General features: G+C 47.0%; 1 protein-coding gene across 2 annotated transcripts in view; it reads left to right on the top strand.

Moving 5' to 3' along the window:
• The first annotated feature begins 14,134 nt into the window (after positions 1-14,134).
• AXDND1 (axonemal dynein light chain domain containing 1) overlaps positions 14,135-15,264 on the top strand; it is a 163,623-nt gene continuing 162,493 nt past the window's right edge. Inside the window, exon 1 of one of the 2 annotated variants that reach the window (XM_056529378.1) lies at positions 14,135-15,097. In XM_056529378.1, the coding sequence (XP_056385353.1) occupies positions 15,061-15,097 (37 nt within the window). In that variant the 5' untranslated portion in view covers positions 14,135-15,060. The remainder of the gene's footprint in view (positions 15,098-15,264) is intronic. The other variant, XM_056529377.1, reaches the window with a different exon arrangement.

Below are 15,264 nucleotides of genomic sequence, written 5' to 3'. Positions count from 1 at the left end.
GCATTCCTCAGAAAGGCAAGAGTCCAGGGGGAATCCCTCAGAAAGGCAAGAGTCCAGGGAGCATTGCCCAGAAAGGCAAGAGTCCAAGGAGAATTCCCCAGAAAGGCAAAAGTCCAGGGGGAATTCCTCAGAAAGGCAAGAGTCCAGGGAGCAATCCCCAGAAAGGCAAGAGTCCAGGGAGCATTCTCCAGAAAGGCAAGAGTCCAGGGGGCATTCCTCAGAAAGGCAAGAGTCCAGGGAGCATTGCCCAGAAAGGCAAGAGTCCAGGGGGCATTGCCCAGAAAGATAAAAGTCCAGGGGGCATTCCTCAGAAAGGCAAGAGTCCAAGGAGAATTCCCCAGAAAGGCAAGAGTCCAGGGGGCATTCCTCAGAAAGGCAAGAATCCAGGGGGCATTCCTCAGAAAGGCAAGAGTCCAGGAGGCATTGCTAAGAAAGGCAAGAGTCCAGGGGGCATTCCTCAGAAAGGCAAGAGTCCAAGGAGAATTCCCCAGAAAGGCAAGAGTCCAGGGGGAATTCCTCAGAAAGGCAAGAGTCCAGGGAGCATTGCCCAGAAAGGCAAGAGTCCAGGGGGCATTCCTCAGAAAGGCAAGAGTCCGGGGGGCATTCCCCAGAAAGGCAAGAGTCCAGGGGGCATTCCTCAGAAAGGCAAGAGTCCAAGGAGAATTCCCCAGAAAGGCAAGAGTCCAGGGGGAATTCCTCAGAAAGGCAAGAGTCCAGGGAGCATTCTCCAGAAAGGCAAGAGTCCAGGGGGCATTCCTCAGAAAGGCAAGAGTCCAGGGAGCATTCCCCAGAAAGGCAAGAGTTCAGGGGGCATTCCTCAGAAAGGTAAGAGTCCAGGGGGCATTCCTCAGAAAGGTAAGAGTCCAGGGGGCATTCCTCAGAAAGGCAAGAGTCCAGGGAGCATTGCCCACAAAGGCAAGAGTCCACGGGGCATTCCTCAGAAAGGCAAGAGTCCGGGGGGCATTCCTCAGAAAGGTAAGAGTCCAGGGGGCATTCCTCAGAAAGGCAAGAGTCCAGGGGGCATTCCTCAGAAAGGCAAGAGTCCAGGGAGAATTCCCAAGAAAGGCAAGAGTTCAGGGAGCATTCCTCAGAAAGGCAAGAGTCCAGGGAGCATTGCCCAGAAAGGCAAGAGTCCAGGGGGCATTGCCCAGAAAGGCAAGAGTTCAGGGGGCATTCCTCAGAAAGGCAAGAGTCCAGGGGGCATTCCTCAGAAAGGCAAGAGTCCAGGGAGCATTGCCCAGAAATGCAAGAGTCCAGGGGGCATTGCCCAGAAAGGCAAAAGTCCAGGGGGCATTCCTCAGAAAGGCAAGAGTCCGGGGGGCATTCCTCAGAAAGGCAAGAGTCCAAGGAGAATTCCCCAGAAAGGCAAGAGTCCAGGGGGCATTCCTCAGAAAGGCAAGAGTCCAGGGGGCATTCCTCAGAAAGGCAAGAGTCCAGGGGGCATTCCTCAGAAAGGCAAGAGTCCAAGGAGAATTCCCCAGAAAGGCAAGAGTCCAGGGGGAATTCCTCAGAAATGCAAGAGTCCAGGGAGCAATCCCCAGAAAGGCAAGAGTCCAGGGAGCATTCCCCAGAAAGGCAAGAGTCCAGGGGGCATTCCTCAGAAAGGCAAGAGTCCAGGGAGCATTGCCCAGAAATGCAAGAGTCCAGGGGGCATTGCCCAAAAAGGCAAAAGTCCAGGGGGCATTCCTCAGAAAGGCAAGAGTCCGGGGGGCATTCCTCAGAAAGGCAAGAGTCCAAGGAGAATTCCCCAGAAAGGCAAGAGTCCAGGGGGCATTCCTCAGAAAGGCAAGAGTCCAGGGGGCATTCCTCAGAAAGGCAAGAGTCCAAGGAGAATTCCCCAGAAAGGCAAGAGTCCAGGGGGAATTCCTCAGAAAGGCAATAGTCCAGGGAGCAATCCCCAGAAAGGCAAGAGTCCAGGGAGCATTCTCCAGAAAGGTAAGAGTCCAGGGGGCATTCCTCAGAAAGGCAGGAGTCCAGGGAGCATTGCCCACAAAGGCAAGAGTCCACAGGGCATTCCTCAGAAAGGTAAGAGTCCAGGGGGCATTTCTCAGAAAGGCAAGAGTCCAGGGGGCATTCCTCAGAAAGGCAAGAGTCCAGGGAGCATTCCCCAGAAAGGCAAGAGTTCAGGGAGCATTCCTCAGAAAGGCAAGAGTCCAGGGAGCATTGCCCAGAAAGGCAAGAGTCCAGGGGGCATTGCCCAGAAAGGCAAGAGTTCAGGGGGCATTCCTCAGAAAGGCAAGAGTCCAGGGGGCATTCCTCATAAAGGCAAGAGTCCAGGGAGCATTGCCCAGAAAGGAAAGAGTCCAGGGGGCATTGCCCAGAAAGGCAAAAGTCCAGGTGCCATTCCTCAGAAAGGCAAGAGTCCAGGGGGCATTCCTCAGAAAGGCAAGAGTCCAAGGAGAATTCCCCAGAAAGGCAAGAGTCCAGGGGGCATTCCTCAGAAAGGCAAGAGTCCAAGGAGAATTCCCCAGAAAGGCAAGAGTCCATGGGGCATTCCTCAGAAAGGCAAGAGTCCAGGGGGCATTTCTCAGAAAGGTAAGAGTCCAGGGGGCATTCCTCAGAAAGGTAAGAGTCTAGGGGGCATTCCTCAGAAAGGTAAGAGTCCAGGGGGCATTCCTCAGAAATGCAAGAGTCCAGGGGCATTCCTCAGAAAGGCAAGAGTCCAGGGAGCATTCCCCAGAAAGGCAAGATTCCAGGGAGCATTCCTCAGAAAGGCAAGAGTCCAGGGGGCATTCCTCAGCAAGGCAAGAGTCCAGGGAGCATTGCCCAGAAAGGCAAAAGTCCAGGGGGCATTCCTCAGAAAGGCAAGAGTCCGGGGGGCATTCCTCAGAAAGGCAAGAGTCAAAGGAGAATTCCCCAGAAAGGCAAGAGTCCAGGGGGCATTCCCCAGAAAGGCAAGAGTCCAGGGGGAATTCCTCAGAAAGGCAAGAGTCCAGGGAGCAATCCCCAGAAAGGCAAGAGTCCAGGGAGCATTGCCCAGAAAGGCAAGAGTCCAGGGGGCATTGCCCAGAAAGGTAAAAGTCCAGGGGGCATTCCTCAGAAAGGCAAGAGTCCAAGGAGAATTCCCCAGAAAGGCAAGAGTCCAGGGGGAATTCCTCAGAAAGGCAAGAATCCAGGGGGCATTCCTCAGAAAGGCAAGAGTCCAGGAGGCATTGCTAAGAAAGGGAAGAGTCCAGGGGGCATTCCTCAGAAAGGCAAGAGTCCAGGGAGCATTGCCCACAAAGGCAAGAGTCCATGGGGCATTCCTCAGAAAGGCAAGAGTCCAGGGGGCATTCCTCAGAAAGGCAAGAGTCCAGGGAGCATTCCCCAGAAAGGCAAGAGTTCAGGGAGCATTCCTCAGAAAGGCAAGAGTCCAGGGGGCATTCCTCAGAAAGGTAAGAGTCCAGGGGGCATTCCTCAGAAAGGTAAGAGTCTAGGGGGCATTCCTCAGAAAGGTAAGAGTCCAGGGGGCATTCCTCAGAAATGCAAGAGTCCAGGGGCATTCCTCAGAAAGGCAAGAGTCCAGGGAGCATTCCCCAGAAAGGCAAGATTCCAGGGAGCATTCCTCAGAAAGGCAAGAGTCCAGGGGGCATTCCTCAGAAAGGCAAGAGTCCAGGGAGCATTGCCCAGAAAGGCAAAAGACCAGGGGGCATTCCTCAGAAAGGCAAGAGTCCGGGGGGCATTCCTCAGAAAGGCAAGAGTCCAAGGAGAATTCCCCAGAAAGGCAAGAGTCCAGGGGGCATTCCCCAGAAAGGCAAGAGTCCAGGGGGAATTCCTCAGAAAGGCAAGAGTCCAGGGAGCAATCCCCAGAAAGGCAAGAGTCCAGGGAGCATTCTCCAGAAAGGTAAGAGTCCAGGGGGCATTCCTCAGAAAGGCAAGAGTCCAGGGGGCATTCCTCAGAAAGGCAAGAGTCCAGGGGGCATTCCTCAGAAAGGCAAGAGTCCAAGGAGAATTCCCCAGAAAGGCAAGAGTCCAGGGGGAATTCCTCAGAAATGCAAGAGTCCAGGGAGCAATCCCCAGAAAGGCAAGAGTCCAGGGAGCATTCCCCAGAAAGGCAAGAGTCCAGGGGGCATTCCTCAGAAAGGCAAGAGTCCAGGGAGCATTGCCCAGAAATGCAAGAGTCCAGGGGGCATTGCCCAGAAAGGCAAAAGTCCAGGGGGCATTCCTCAGAAAGGCAAGAGTCCGGGGGCATTCCTCAGAAAGGCAAGAGTCCAAGGAGAATTCCCCAGAAAGGCAAGAGTCCAGGGGGAATTCCTCAGAAAGGCAAGAGTCCAGGGGGCATTCCTCAGAAAGGCAAGATTCCAGGGAGCATTCCTCAGAAAGGCAAGAGTCCAGGGGGCATTCCTCACAAAGGCAAGAGTCCAGGGAGCATTGCCCAGAAAGGCAAAAGTCCAAGGAGAATTCCCCAGAAAGGCAAGAGTCCGGGGGGAATTCCTCAGAAAGGCAAGAGTCCAGGGGGCATTCCTCAGAAAGGCAAGATTCCAGGGAGCATTCCTCAGAAAGGCAAGAGTCCAGGGGGCATTCCTCACAAAGGCAAGAGTCCAGGGAGCATTGCCCAGAAAGGCAAAAGTCCAAGGAGAATTCCCCAGAAAGGCAAGAGTCCGGGGGGCATTCCTCAGAAAGGCAAGAGTCCAAGGAGAATTCCCCAGAAAGGCAAGAGTCCAGGGGGCATTCCCCAGAAAGGCAAGATTCCAGGGGGCATTCCTCAGAAAGGCAAGAGTCCAGGGAGAATTCCCAAGAAAGGCAAGAGTTCAGGGAGCATTCCTCAGAAAGGCAAGAGTCCAGGGAGCATTGCCCAGAAAGGCAAAAGTCCAGGGGGCATTCCTCAGAAAGGCAAGAGTCCGGGGGGAATTCCTCAGAAAGGCAAGAGTCCAGGGAGAATTCCCAAGAAAGGCAAGAGTTCAGGGAGCATTCCTCAGAAAGGCAAGAGTCCATGGGGCATTCCTCAGAAAGGCAAGAGTCCAGGGGGCATTCCTCAGAAAGGTAAGAGTCCAGGGGGCATTCCTCAGAAAGGTAAGAGTCCAGGGGGCATTCCTCAGAAAGGCAAGAGTCCAGGGGCATTCCTCAGAAAGGCAAGAGTCCAGGGAGCATTGCCCAGAAAGGCAAGAGTCCAAGGAGAATTCCCCAGAAAGGCAAGAGTCCAGGGAGCAATCCCCAGAAAGGCAAGAGTCCAGGGAGCATTCCTCAGAAAGGTAAGAGTCCAGGGGGCATTCCTCAGAAAGGCAAGATTCCAGGGGGCATTCCTCAGAAAGGCAAGAGTCCAGGGAGAATTTCCAAGAAAGGCAAGAGTTCAGGGAGCATTCCTCAGAAAGGCAAGAGTCCAGGGAGCATTGCCCAGAAAGGCAAAAGTCCAGGGGGCATTCCTCAGAAAGGCAAGAGTCCGGGGGGAATTCCTCAGAAAGGCAAGAGTCCAAGGAGAATTCCCCAGAAAGGCAAGAGTCCAGGGGGAATTCCTCAGAAAGGCAAGAATCCAGGGGGCATTCCTCAGAAAGGCAAGAGTCCAGGAGGCATTGCTAAGAAAGGCAAGAGTCCAGGGGGCATTCCTCAGAAAGGCAAGAGTCCAGGGAGCATTGCCCACAAAGGCAAGAGTCCATGGGGCATTCCTCAGAAAGGCAAGAGTCCAGGGGGCATTCCTCAGAAAGGCAAGAGTCCAAGGAGAATTCCCCAGAAAGGCAAGAGTCCAGGGGGAATTCCTCAGAAAGGCAAGAGTCCAGGGAGCAATCCCCAGAAAGGCAAGAGTCCAGGGAGCATTCTCCAGAAAGGTAAGAGTCCAGGGGGCATTCCTCAGAAAGGCAGGAGTCCAGGGAGCATTGCCCACAAAGGCAAGAGTCCACGGGGCATTCCTCAGAAAGGTAAGAGTCCAGGGGGCATTCCTCAGAAAGGCAAGAGTCCAGGGGGCATTCCTCAGAAAGGCAAGAGTCCAGGGAGCATTCCCCAGAAAGGCAAGATTCCAGGGAGCATTCCTCAGAAAGGCAAGAGTTCAAGGAGAATTCCCCAGAAAGGCAAGAGTCCAGGGGGCAATCCCCAGAAAGGCAGGAGTCCAGGGAGCATTCCCCAGAAAGGCAAGAGTCCATGGGGCATTCCTCAGAAAGGCAAGAGTCCAGGGAGCATTGCCCAGAAAGGCAAGAGTCCATGGGGCATTCCTCAGAAAGGCAAGAGTCCAGGGGGCATTCCTCAGAAAGGTAAGAGTCCAAGGGGCATTCCCCAGAAAGGTAAGAGTCCAGGGGGCATTCATCAGAAAGGCAAGAGTCCAGGGGGAATTCCTCAGAAAGGCAAGAGTCCAGGGGGCATTCCTCAGAAAGACAAGAGTCTAGGGGGCATTCCTCAGGAAGGCAAGAGTCCAAGGAGCATTCCCCAGAAAGGCAAGAGTCCAGGGGGCATTCCTCAGAAAGGCAAGAGTCCAGGGAGCATTCCCCAGAAAGGCAAGAGTCCAGGGGGCATTCCTCAGAAAGGTAAGAGTCCAGGGGACATTCCCCAGAAAGGCAAGAGTCCAGGGGGAATTCCTCAGAAAGGTAAGAGTCCAGGGGGCATTCCTCAGAAAGACCAGAGTCCATCTAGTTCAACCTATATCCCTAATGAGTCCCTACTGAGTTGATCCAGGTGTCGCTCTGTAACCATTCTAATTATTCTAATAATATTCTAATTATTCTTTTTCGAAATTAAATTCTCACTATCCTGTTTCTACCAGCAGGTGTCGCTCTATGAGTGATATAAAATATGTATAGTCACTTTCCTGTTTCTACCAGCAGGTGTCGCTCTATGACCATTCTAAGGCTGCATTCACATCTCGTTTTTACATTACGGGTGCCAGATCCGGCTGGGGGAGGGGCAAACCGGGCTTTCCTGTACCCCAGCCGGATCAGCGCTAAAATATACATATGGAAATAAATAGTCACTTTCCTGTTTCTACCAGCAGGTTTCGCTCTATGACCGATATAAAATATTTATAGTCACTTTCCTGTTTCTACCAGCAGGTGTCGCTCTATGACCGATATAAAATATGTATGGTCACTTTCCTGTTCCTACCAGCAGGTGTCACTCTATGACCGATATAAAATATATATGGTCAGTTTCCTGTTTCTACCAGCAGGTGTCACTCTATGACCGATATAAAATATGTATGGTCACTTTCCTGCTTCTACCAGCAGGTGTCGCTCTATGACTGATATAAAATATGTATGGTCACTTTCCTGTTTCTACCAGCAGGTGTCGCACTATGACCGATATAAAATATGTATAATCACTTCCTTGATTCTACCAGCAGGTGTCGCTCTATGACCGATATAAAATATGTATAATCACTTCCTTGATTCTACCAGCAGGTGTCACTCTATGACCGATATAAAATATGTATAGTCACTTTCCTGATTCAACCAGCAGGTGTTGCTCTATGACAAATATAAAATATGTATAGTCACTTTCCTGATTCAACCAGCAGGTGTCACTCTATGACCGATATAAAATATGTATAGTCACTTTCCTGATTCAACCAGCAGGTGTTGCTCTATGACAAATATAAAATATGTATAGTCACTTTCCTGATTCAACCAGCAGGTGTCACTCTATGACCGATATAAAATATGTATAGTCACTTTCCTGATTCAACCAGCAGGTGTTGCTCTATGACAAATATAAAATATGTATGGTCCATTTTAAGTAAAGAGAGAAGAAAAATAAAAATAGAAAAGAAGAAAATGAAAAATAAAAATAAAAAAAAATATGTTCAGCAAGGCGGTTATACTGGTCATGTAGATAAGCTAACTTGCCATGTGTAGAATGGTAAGCTTAATCTATTTTCTATCGACTTACTTAATTAGGTATAAAAAAATAAAAAATAAAAATAAAAAATTGCATGGATTGTATATTGAAGCATTGTGACAATGCTACTCATTGTTATTGTGATGTCATAACTTTGCTATATATATACATGACACTGATATGTTTTAATTTCCATTTTTGTCTTTATACCTTAGCTCTATTTTCCTTTGTTACCATTTTGTAAAATTGTAAAAACTACAAATAAACAGTTTTATAAAAAAAAAAAAAAAAAAAATATGTATGGTCACTTTCCTGTTTCTACCAGCAGGTGTCACTCTATGACCGATATAAAATATGTATGGTCACTTTCCTGTTTCTACCAGCAGGTGTCGCTCTATGACTGATATAATATATGTATAGTCACTTTCCTGTTTCTACCAGCAGGTGTCGCTCTATGACTGATATAATATATGTATAGTCACTTTCCTGTTTCTACCAGCAGGTGTCGCTCTATGACCGATGTAATATATGTATAGTCACTTTCCTGATTCTACCAGCAGGTGTCACTCTATGACCGATATAAAATATGTATAGTCACTTCCCTGTTTATACCAGCAGGTGTCACTCTATGACCGAGATAATATATGTATAGTCACTTCCCTGTTTCTACCAGCAGGTGTCGCTCTATGACTGATATAAAATATGTATAGTCACTTTCCTGTTTCTACCAGCAGGTGTCACTCTATGACTGATATAACCAATTAAGAACCCAGGGCGTATCCATACCTGATATCAATCAGCAGGCACCCCTCGCAAATGCCCAGGGGGGACCCCCCCCCGTCGGCGATCGGCGCAAATCACAAGTGAATTCACACTTGCGATTTGCGCCGATTCCGGGTCATATGGGTCTATGGTGACCCAGTGACCCGGAATATAAGGGGGATAGCGGTTGTCTGAGACACCCACGATCCCCCTGTAGGCATAGGAGTGATGTGGCAGGGGTGCCACCCCTCCTATCCCTGCTATTGGTCTGCTACTGATCGTCAGAGGCGACGACCAATAGCAGACCGGGGGCGGGGGGGGGTTAACTTTCATTTTCCCCGTCCTGCCCACCCACAATAGGCGAGGCAGAACGAGGAACCTAAGGGGACCAGGCGCCGAAGTCCACTTACCGATCCGGAGGCTGCGGCGACGGTGATCGGCGGGCGGCGTGACGTGCGTCAGAAGAGGACGGCTCCCGGGATGCTACGGAAGCCGGTAAGTTGATCTGGAGGGCTACAGTCTGAGACTGTGGTCTCTAAACTATAGCCCTCCAGATGTTGCAAAACTACAACTCCCAGCATGCCCAGACAGCTGTTTGGGCATGCTGGAATATGTAGTTTTGCAACAGCTGGAGGGCTGCAGTTTGAGACCACTATACAGTGGTCTCTAAACTATATCCCTCCAGATCTTGCAAAACTACAACTCCTAGCATGCCCACATAGCTGTTTGTTGTCTGGGCATGCTGGGAGTTGTAATTTTGCAACATCTGGAGGTCCACAGTTTGGAGATCACTGTGCACTGGTCTAAAAACTGTAGCTCTCCAGATGTTGCAAAACTGCAAATCCCAGCATGCCCAGAAAGCAAACAGCTGTCTCGGCATGCTGGGAGTTGTAGTTGCGTACCTCCAGCTGTTGCATAACTACATCTCCCAGCATGCCCTTCGGTGATTAGTACATGCTGGGAGTTGTAGATTTGCAACAGCTGGAGGCACACTGGTTGGAAAATACTGAGTTTGGTAACAGAACCTAACTGAAGGTTTTCCAACCAGTGTGCCTCCAGCTGTTGCAAAAGTACCACTCCCAGCGTGCACGGTCTGTCAGTACATGCAGGGAGTTGTAGTTTTGAAACAGCTGGAGGTTGCAGGGTACATTCACACGGACAGGTTTACAGTAAATTTCCTGCTTCAAGTTTGGGCTGCGGCAAATTTTTCACCGCAGCGCAAACTCCTAGCGGGAAATTCACCGTAACCCGACAGTGCGAATGTACCCTAAAAACACTACACTAACACATAATAAAGGGTAACACACTACATATACACCCCCTTACACTGTCCCCCCCAATAAAAATTAAAAACGTCTTGTACGGCAGGGTTTCCAAAACGGAGCCTCCAGCTGTTGCAAAACAACAACTCCCAGCATTTCTGACTGTCCAGGCATGCTGGGAGTTTAGCAACAGCTGGAGGCACCCTGTTTGGGAATCACTGGCATAGAATACCCCTATGTCCACCTCTATGCAATCCCTAACTTAGTCCTCAAATGCGCATGGCGCTCTCTCACTTCGGAGCCCTGTCGTATTTCAAGGAAACAGTTTAGGGCCACATATGGGGTATCTCTGTACTCGAGAGAAATTGCACTACAAATTTTGGGGGGTATTTTTTTCCTTTTACCGCTTGTGAAAAGGAAAAGTTGGGGGCTACACCAGCCTGTTAGTGTAAAAAAATAAAAAAAATTTACACTAACATGCTGGTGTTGCCCCATACTTTTTATTTCCACAAGCGGTAACAGGGAAAAAGACCCCCAAAATTTGTAACGCAATTTCTCCTGAATACGGAAATACCCCATATGTGGGCGTTAAATGTTCTGTGGGCGCACAACAAGGCTCAGGAGTGAGAGCGCACTATGTACATTTGAGGCCTAAATTGGTGATTTGCACAGGGGTGGCTGATTTTACAGCAGTTCTGACAAACACAAAAAAAAAAAAATACCCACATGTGACCCCATTTTGGAAACTACACTCCTCACGGAACGTGACAAGGGGTATAGTGAGCCTGAACACCCCACAGGTGTTTGACGAATTTTCATTAAAGTTGGATGGGAAAATGAAAAAAATAATATTTTTTCACTAAAATGCTGGTGTTACCCTAAATTTTTCTTTTTCACAAGGGAAAATAGGAAAAAGCCCCCCCAAATTTGTAACCGCATCTCTGCTGAGTAAGAACATACATCATATGTGAATTTAAAGTGCTCTGCGGGTGAACTACAATGCTCAGAAGAGAGGGAGCGCCATTGGGATTTTGTAGAGAAAATTTGTCCGGAATTGAAGGCTACGTGTGTTTACAAAGCCCCCATAGAGCCAGAACAATGGACCCCCCCCCAACATGTGACCCCATTTTGGAAACTACACCCCTCACGTAATGTAATAAGGGGTTCAGTGAGAATTTACGCCCCACAGGTGTCTGACAGATTTTTGGAACAGTGGTCCTTGGAACAGATTAAATTTTTAATTTGCACAGCCCACTGTTCCAAACATCTGTGGGGTGTAAATACTCACTGCACCCCTTATTAAATTCTGTGAGGGGTGTAGTTTCCAAAATGGGGTCACATGTGGGGGGGGGGAGGGGGGTCCACTGTTCTGGCACCACGGGGGGCTTTGTAAACGCACATGGCCCCTGACTACCATTTCAAACGAATTCTCTTTCCAAAAGCTCAATGGCGCTCCTCCTCTTCTGAGCATTGTAGTTCGCCAGCAGAGCATTTGACGTCCTAACATGGGGTATTTCCATACTCAGAAGAAATGGGGTTACAAATTTTGGGGGTCATTTTCTCCTATTACCCCTTGTAAAAATGTAAAATTTAGGGGAAAAACTGCATTTTGGTAAAAAAAAAAAAAATGTTTTTTCATTTACACATCCAACTTTAACGAAAAGTCGTCAAACACCTGTAGGGTGTTAAGGCTCAGCGGACCCCTTGTTACGTTCCTTAAAGGGGTGTAGTTTCCAAAATAGTAAGCCATGTGGGTATTTTTTGCCGTTCTGGCACCACAGGGGCTTCCTAAATGCGACATGCCCCCCAAAAAACATTTCAGCAAAATTTGCTTTCAAACAGCCAAATGTGACTCCTTCTCTTCTGAGCATTGTAGTTCGCCCGCAAAGCATTTTACGCCCTAACATGGGGTATTTCCATACTCAGAAGAGATGGGGTTACAAATTTGGGGGGGGGAATTTCTCCCATTACCCTTTGTAAAAAATGGTAAATTTGGGGGAAAAACTGCACTTTAGTGTGAAATTTTTTTTTCCATTTACACATCCGATTTTAACGAAAAGTTGTCAAACACCTGTGGGGTGTTAAGGCTCATTGGATGCCTTGTTACGTGCCTTGAGGGGTGTAGTTTCCAAAATGGTATGCCATGTGGTGTTTTCTGCTGTTCTGGAACCATAGGGGCTTTCTAAATGTGACATGCCCCCACAAAAACCATTTCAGAAAAATTCACTCTCCAAAATCCCATTGTCGCTCCTTCCCTTCTGAGTCCTCTACTGCGCCCGCCGAACACTTGACATAGACAAATGAGGTATTTCCTTACTCTAGAGAAATTGGGTTACAAATTTTGGGGGCTTTTTCTCCTATTACCACTTGTAAAAATTCAAAAACTGGGTCTACAAGAACATGCGAGTGTAAAAAAGGAAGATTTTGAATTCTCTCCTTCACTTTGCTGCTATTCTTGTGAAACACCTAAAGGGTTAACACACTTACTGAATGTCATTTTGAATACTTTGAGGGGTGTAGTTTTTATAATGGGGTCATTTATGGTGTATTTCTAATATGAAGACCCTTCAAATCCACTTCAAAACTGAACTGGACCCTGAAAAATTCCGATTTTGAAAATTTTGTGAAAAATTTGAAAATTGCTGCTGAACTTTGAAGCCCTCTGGTGTCTTCCAAAAGTAAAAACATGTCAACTTTATGATGAAAATATAAAGTAGACATATTGTATCTGTGAATCAATGTATAATTTATTTTGAATATCCATTTTCTTTATAAGCAGAGAGCTTCAAAGTAAAAAAAATGCAACATTTTCAATTTTTTCATCAAATTTTGGAATTTTTCACCAAGAAATGATGCAAGTATCGACAAAATTTTACCACTAACATAAAGTAGAATATGTCACGAAAAAACTATCTCGGAATCAGAATGAAAGGTAAAAGCATTACAGAGTTATTAAAGCTTGAAGTGACAGTGGTCAGATGTTCAATATATAATATATGTATAGTCACTTTCCTGTTTCTACCAGCAGGTGTCACTCTATGACCGATATAATATATGTATAGTCACTTTCCTGTTTCTACCAGCAGGTGTCACTCTATGACTGATATAAAATATGTATAGTCACTTTCCTGTTTCTACCAGCAGGTGTCGCTCTATGACCGATATAATATATGTATAGTCACTTTCCTGTTTCTACCAGCAGGTGTCACTCTATGACCGATATAATATATGTATAGTCACTTTCCTGTTTCTACCAGCAGGTGTCGCTCTATGACCGATATAATATATGTATAGTCACTTTCCTGTTTCTACCAGCAGGTGTCACTCTATGACCGATATAATATATGTATAGTCACTTTCCTGTTTCTACCAGCAGGTGTCACTCTATGACCGATATAATATATGTATAGTCACTTCCCTGTTTCTACCAGCAGGTGTCGCTCTATGACTGATATAATATATGTATAGTCACTTCCCTGATTCTACCAGCAGGTGTCGCTCTATGACCGATATAAAATATGTATAGTCACTTTCCTGATTCTACCAGCAGGTGTCGCTCTATGACCGATATAAAATATGTATAGTCACTTTCCTGTTTCTACCAGCAGGTGTCACTCTATGACCGATATAATATATGTATAGTCACTTTCCTGATTCTACCAGCAGATGTCGCTCTTTGACCGATATAAAATATGTATAGTCACTTTCCTGTTTCTACCAGAAGGTGTCGCTCTATGACCGTTATAAAATATGTATAATCACTTCCCTGTTTCTACCAGCAGGTGTCGCTCTATGACTGATATAATATATGTATAGTCACTTTCCTGTTTCTACCAGCAGGTGTCACTCTATGACTGATATAAAATATGTATGGTCACTTTCCTGTTTCTACCAGCAGGTGTCGCTCTATGACCGATATAAAATATGTATAATCACTTCCCTGTTTCTACCAGCAGGTGTCGCTCTATGACTGATATAAAATATGTATGGTCACTTTCCTGTTTCTACCAGCAGGTGTCGCTCTATGACCGATATAATATATGTATAGTCACTTTCCTGATTCTACCAGCAGGTGTCGCTCTATGACCGATATAAAATATGTATAGTCACTTTCCTGTTTCTACCAGCAGGTGTCGCTCTATGACTGATATAAAATATGTATAGTCACTTCCCTGTTTCTACCAGCAGGTGTCGCTCTATGACCGATATAAAATATGTATAGTCACTTTCCTGTTTCTACCAGCAGGTGTCACTCTATGACCGATATAATATATGTATAGTCACTTTCCTGTTTCTACCAGCAGGTGTCGCTCTATGACCGATATAAAATATGTATAGTCACTTTCCTGTTTCTACCAGCAGGTGTCGCTCTATGACTGATATAATATATGTATAGTCACTTTCCTGATTCTACCAGCAGGTGTCACTCTATGACTGATATAAAATATATATAGTCACTTTCCTGATTCTACCAGCAGGTGTCATTCCATGATCAATATAAAATATATCAAGTCACTTTCTTATTTCTACCAGCAGGTGTCACTCTAAGACAAATACAGTATAAAAATAAGTAGTTTCATGTAGGTCACCTCCTGGTTTCTGCCAGCAGGTGTCGCTCTGTTATCAACATAAAATATGTATAGTAATAATTTACTCCTTGGTTTCTACCACAAGGTCAGTTGTCAGTTTTTGCCACCAGGTGTCACTCTATCACCAATCAATAATAATAGTCACTCTTCTGTTTCTGTCAGTAGCTGTCACTGTACAATGAATGGTAATCTATACGGTCAGTCTCCGCTTTGTGCCAGCAGGTGTCGCTGTATGATCAATATAAAACATGTACAGTAATCTACACGATCACTCCCCGGTTTCTGCCAGCAGGGGTCGCTGTATGATCAATATAAAACATGTACAGTAATCTACACGATCACTCCCCGGTTTCTGCCAGCAGGGGTCGCTGTATGATCAATATAAAACATGTACAGTAATCTACACGATCACTCCCCGGTTTCTGCCAGCAGGTGTCGCTCTTGTACACGCTGTCTATAGAGTTTTCCTGATGGTCGTTTCCGCGTCATTATTCCGCCCATCGGGGGTCGATCACACGGGACGTCGTCCTTGTCTCCTTGTTGCGGTTTCTTGCGGTTACAGTTGGATCCAGCGCGCAGTGTGAACGCCTTTCTCGTGAGCCGCGTGTTGTGGTCGCTATGACAACCGGGCGGGGCGTTGTCATGGAGACCCGGGGCGTCTTGTGCCGGAGCTGAGTGCAGGAATCCGGGAGCCGAGTGTGAGAGGAGACATGTCCGTGAGTGAGGGGCCCCCGGGAGCGAGTGCAGGTACAGCGCCCCCCACAGCTCAGGGTGATGTTATGTTATATTGTATTATACTGTGTTATATTGTATTATACTGTATTATACTGTGTTATATTGTGTTATATTGTATTATACTGTGTTATATTGTATTATATTGTATTATACTGTGTTATATTGTATTATATTGTATT

Source organism: Hyla sarda, chromosome 7 (assembly GCF_029499605.1).
Source record: "Hyla sarda isolate aHylSar1 chromosome 7, aHylSar1.hap1, whole genome shotgun sequence".
NCBI lineage: Eukaryota > Metazoa > Chordata > Amphibia > Anura > Hylidae > Hyla > Hyla sarda.
Note: the sequence above shows the minus strand (reverse complement) of the source record. Positions and strands in the feature narration are given on the sequence as shown.